This window comes from Orycteropus afer, unplaced genomic scaffold, assembly GCF_000298275.1.
Source record: "Orycteropus afer afer isolate SDZICR_OR568_19922 unplaced genomic scaffold, OryAfe1.0 scaffold00003, whole genome shotgun sequence".
Lineage (NCBI taxonomy): Eukaryota > Metazoa > Chordata > Mammalia > Tubulidentata > Orycteropodidae > Orycteropus > Orycteropus afer.
The window spans coordinates 30,613,876-30,619,507 of NW_006921590.1; the positions used below are offsets into that span (position 1 = coordinate 30,613,876).

The 5,632-nt window shown below is 35.4% G+C and overlaps 1 protein-coding gene across 1 annotated transcript in view; it reads right to left on the reverse strand.

The window, feature by feature from the left end:
* RYK (receptor like tyrosine kinase) overlaps positions 1-2,712 on the reverse strand; it is a 92,901-nt gene extending 90,189 nt beyond the window's left edge. Inside the window, exon 1 of the mRNA XM_007937515.2 lies at positions 2,703-2,712. Within this exon, the coding sequence (XP_007935706.1) occupies positions 2,703-2,712 (10 nt within the window). The remainder of the gene's footprint in view (positions 1-2,702) is intronic.
* Between the last annotated feature and the right edge of the window lie 2,920 nt (positions 2,713-5,632).

Genomic DNA, 5,632 nt, shown 5'->3' on the forward strand with positions numbered 1-5,632 from the left:
GGGGATAAAATTATAAATCATAGGGTAACCTCAAAGAAAAATTATAAACCTTCACATCACAATAAAAAAGAGGACAAGCACAAATATTCAGCATATAGTAAAACAACAGCAACAAAGGAAATGATAACACGAGGACATTATGCTGAGTGAAATAAGTCAATCACAAAAGGACAAATATCGTATTAGTCCATTACTGTAAAAGTTAAGGAAAAGTTTATCTATTGAAGGAAATTTTCTTTGTGTGTTACCAGGGGTAGGAGGGGAGGGGAGGGAACGCTGTTAGTTAGATAGAGATAAATATTGATGTGGGTGAAGAGAAGAGCAATGTACCAAATGTGAGTGACCAATATGGCACCATTAAGGATGAGAAAGACATAGAGAGGTACATGGGAGGTACAGACAACAAGTATGAACCCTTTTGCACATACAGTACTGAGTTGTCAGTGAAGGCAAACATGGGTATATGGATGGACAGACAGGTGGACAAGCTAAACGATTAGGTATGTTTATGAAATGGGGAGTGTATCCAAGATCATATATAGGGTTGGCAGACAATGGTCCTATAAGTTTACATGAATGATCAGAATTCCCAGGTGTATAGTAGAGCTGACAAGGGGAAAGGCTGTGGTCACTGTTTGGTCATAGCCAGCTATACCCAGAGAGACCGAGTAGTTGAACCTGCAGGCTTGGGACCATAGTCACAGGGGACATCAAGCTCAATTGGCATAGCATACTATACAAAACATTGCTCCACCTCCTACTTTGGTGAGTAGCGACTGGGATCTTAAAAGCTAACAAAGCTGCTATCTAGATGCAACGATGGGTCTCTCCTTGTCAAGAGCAAAGAAGAAAGAAGAAAACCAAAATTAATGGAAACAATCAGTCCTAGCAACTGGTACACCATCTGATCTGCAACCTATACAACTATGAGACCAGAAGAACTTAATGGTGCCCGGCTACCACTGTCATCCACTTAGAAGGGATGTAGGAGATCCTGGATACAGAGTGAGAACAATGTGGAACAAAACTCAAAATCATTTGGAGGGGAAAAAAAAAAAAGAAGGTGAGGACCAGATTTGCTGGTCCAATAGAGCCTGGTGGAACCACTGAGACTATGGCCCCTAGCTACCCTTCAGTTCTGGAATTGAACCCCACACCTGTGGTTTCCAGCCAAACAATGCACAGGCATGTGCGTTAAACATTTAACTCAAGCAGACACATGCCCTGGAGAGAACAATCATGGGAGAAGGAAGGGCTGCTTATGCACAGGGAGACAGCTCAGGGCAAAGGAGAGTATGGAGGGATGGTTACTGGGAAGAGGTAACTATGGGGAAGGAAGTGGGAGGGGAGCTGTTACATTGTGGTAAACTGTGGTCAATGACATGAGACAAAGTATATGTGAACTGCTGTATGGAAAGTGAATTTGCTCTGTAAATCTTCACCCAAATCACAATAAATAAAAAATAAAAAAATAAAAATTTCACCAAAAGAGTGAAAAGAAAGCCCACAAACTGAGGGAAAAAATTTTTGCAAAGGCATATTGGACAAGGGACTAAGCTCTAAACTTACAGAAAACTTCAACACCAAAACAACAAAAAGACAAATAATCCAATTTTAAAATGGATGGACATGAAACAGACACTTCACCAAAGAACACATTCAGGCAGCTAATACTGAAGAAATGCCCACAATCATTAGCCATCCCAAAAACAAACCCACTGCCATTAAGTCGATTTCAACTCATAGTGACTGTGGTAGTTAAGTTTGTGTGTCAACTTGGCTGGGCCTGGTTGAGTGGCTGGGCAGCAGAATGTAGCTATTCCCCATGGTGAGATTGGTAATTAACTCCATGATGGACTCTACTGGAACAGGTGAGTAGCTGCTGTAGGGATGTTGTCTGCTTCCAGTATATAAGAAGCAATTTTGAGGAAAGTCTCCAGATGATGGCATGCTGGAACTATTTTTAATTATATTTGAACTTGGACTTGAATCAATGGCCTGTGTGTTGTTTGGTAACATTGGGACTATGCCTTTTTACTTGTCAGCCTCAGCAGCCAGCAGCTGTCTGAGTGAAGAAAAGCCTACAGCTTCAGTGGGCTGGGAGTAGGAGGCAAAGCTGAAGCCCAAGGTTGAGGGGCTTTCACCCAGCACCTAGAGCCTGGCACTTTTAACTTGGACTTAAAGCCTCCCAACAGTAAGAGAATAAACTCCTGTTTGTTAAAGCCAAAAAAAAAAAGAATCTTAGCCTAACAGATGCTGTTCCATAAGAGACACACTTAGAACAAAATTTTTAAATATACAGAAGGTAAATGGAAAAAAAAGGAAAGTAGATGATGCATATAAGACATATTGATGCATATAAGTAGATATTGATATAAGACAAACTAGAACTCAAGGTAAAAAGTGTTATACAAGACTAAGAGAGCTTGCCTATAATAAAACTCACAAGGAGACATAGTAGTGCAACAAGCAAAAGAGCATGAAAGTATAAAAAGCAGATTGATAGGAAAAAAAAATCAAGAAGAAACAGACAAATCCACAATCACAATTGAAACTAACATCCTCTCAGAAGAAAGAAAAATTAAACTGATAAAAATTTAGTTTAGATATAGACGATTTGAGCATACATGATTTTTTTTTCCCTCTCTGGCAGCAAAATGTCCTTGCCACTCTGATAGCATTTAACATGGAAATGTCTGTACCAGTCGCCATGCATGCACTTGTTCTCTTACCTACCTACCCTACAAGGTGAGTAACATGGTATTTCTCATCATATCCCCAGGACCTAGTTCCCAGGAAAAAAAAAAGATTCTAACTAGAAATCATACAAGCCACCTACCCTGATTAAATAAGGAAATTAACTATAATGATAAAGCCAAAAGATAATTATTTTTAAAGATTAATAGTTAAATCCCTCATAAAACTGATCAAGAAAAAGGAGAAAATAGAAAGTATAAATACTAGAAATTAAAAAGAGCATTACCACAGATCCCACAGATATTAAAAAGACAAAATTACTATTATGAACAACTTTATGATAATAAATTCAACAACTTCAACAAAACAGAAAAAATCTTCAAAAAACACATTTTATCAGGACACAAGAAGAAATAGAAAATTTGAATTATTAAAAACCTTTCCCCCACCCAAAAAAATTACAGGTCTACATAGCTTCATTAGTAAATTCTTTCAAACAGTCAGGAAAAAGTGGTATCAATCTTATAAACACTTTCAGAAAATGTCAAAGAGAACACTTCTCAAAATTATAGGATGAAGCCAGCAACACACAGATACCAAAATCTGATGAAAATATTAAATAAGAAAAGAAAATTACAGACCAACATCCCTCATGAAAATAGTCCACAAAACATTAGCAAATTGAATCCTGCAATATATAAAAAGGATAACATAATGTATCATGACCAATTGCATATGAAAGATTAACCTTTAAAAGTTAATATAATTCGCAGCATTAACAGAATAAAGAATAAAAGCCATATGATAATTTCAATAGCTATAGAAAAAAAGCCCAATAATGATTTAAAAGAAGAAAAAAAAAAACTGCCAGCAAACTAGGAATAGACAGAAACTTCCTCAGTCTGCTAAAAGGGCATCTACAAAAACCCTACTAACATCATACCAAGGGTGAATGTTCCTAAGATCAGAAACAAGAGATAGATGTCCACTCTCACCACATTTATCCAATCTTACACTGAGGTCCTACCCAATGTATTAAGACAAAAACAAGAAATAAAAAGCACAAAGACTGGAAAGGATGAAGTAAAATTCTCATTATTCACAGATGACAGGATTGTATGTGAATAAACATTAAGAAATAACTCTACTTAAATACTACTAAAACCAGTAAGTCAATTTAACAAGATCTTAGAATACAAGGTCTGTATTAATTGTATGTCTATGTATTGCCCAACCCATTGCCATCAAGTCAATTCCACTCATAGTGACCCCAGTTGGGTTTCCAAGGCTGTAAATCTTTACAGAAGTAAATTGCCTCATCTTCCTCCCACAGAGCAGCTTGGTGGGTTTGAATCACTCTTCTTCTGGTTAGCAACCAATGCATTACCTAGTATGCTACCAGAGCTCCTTATAGCTATATATCAGCAACAATTAAAATAAATAAACTTTTAAATTAAACATACATGAGGCCTCTACACTGAAAACTACGAAACATGTCTGAGAAAAATTAGAGAAGACTTTGCGAAGAGCTGTTAACACTTAGAGCTTATGAGATAAGCTGTTAACACTTAAGAGCTTATTAGATAAGCCTCAATATTGTTAAGATGTCAGGTGTTCCCAAATTTATCTATAGATTCAAAGTAAGTCTAACAAAATCTCAACAGTTTTTTTTTTAAAAAAATGAAATAAACAAACTAACTTTAAAATGATATTAAAATGTCAAAGCAGTCTCGGAAAACTAAAAATCATGTTGGAAAACTCACATTATCTGATTTTACCATATACCAAAAAAGCTTTTGTAATTAAGACATTGCAGTACAGATAAAAGAATAGGCACATCAATGGAATAGAATATGTTACAAAAGTATGGCCAAAAATACAGAGCTAATAGAACTTTAACAAAGGCACTGTGGCAATTCAAAAGAAAAGTATTTACAGCAAGTGATGCTAAGACAACTGGATAAATGTATGTAAAAAAAAATAAACCTTAGCCTCTATTTTCGATATCACACAAAAAACTGATTTGAGAAGATTACAGAATAAAATACAAAAGCTAAACTACAAGGTGTCTAGAAGAAAATGTAGGTGAATATCCTTGCAACCTGGGATAAGAAATCTTTGCTTACCAAAAAAAAAAAAAAAGGAAAAATTGATAAATTGGTCTTTATCAAACTTAAAAACTTCTGCTCCTCAAAAGAAATTGTTAAGAAAATGGAATTTAAGTCATAAACTGGGAGAATATATTCAAAACATGTATCTAAAAAAGGACTTGTTTCTAGAATATAAAAAGAACTACAATCCAAAATAAAGACAATCTAATTAAATAAAATGGGCAAAAGATGTGAAAAGACATTTCACATGATATATAAATAGCCAATAAGTTAAACATAATTAGTCATCAGAGAAGTACAAATTAAAACCACAGTGTGATACCAATTCCATCCAAAAGGATGACTAAAATTAAATATTGGCAAGGATGAGGAACAAATGCAATTCTCATGCACTGGTGGAGTGTAAATATGTTCAACTCTAGAAAACTAGCAATTTCTCATAAAGTTAAATATACACCTACTCTGTGACCCAGCAATTCCACTTCTAGGTAATTGTATAGAAAAAATGAAAACACAAATCACAAAAAAAGACTTGTACACTAATGTTCTAGCAGCTTTATTCACTAGTAGCCATACTGGCAATAACACAAATGTCCATCAACAAATGACTGGATATATTCATAAAGTGGAATACTACTCAACACTGAAAATAACTAACTGGTAAGACTTTGTAGCAACAGCAACTATCTCACAGACACTGTGTTAAATGAAAAAAAAAAATGTATGTACAAAAGAGTACATACTATGTAATTCCACTTACATGATTACTAGAACAGACAAAGGAGCCCTGGTGGTAGTGTCTAAGGCATCTGACTGCTAACCAG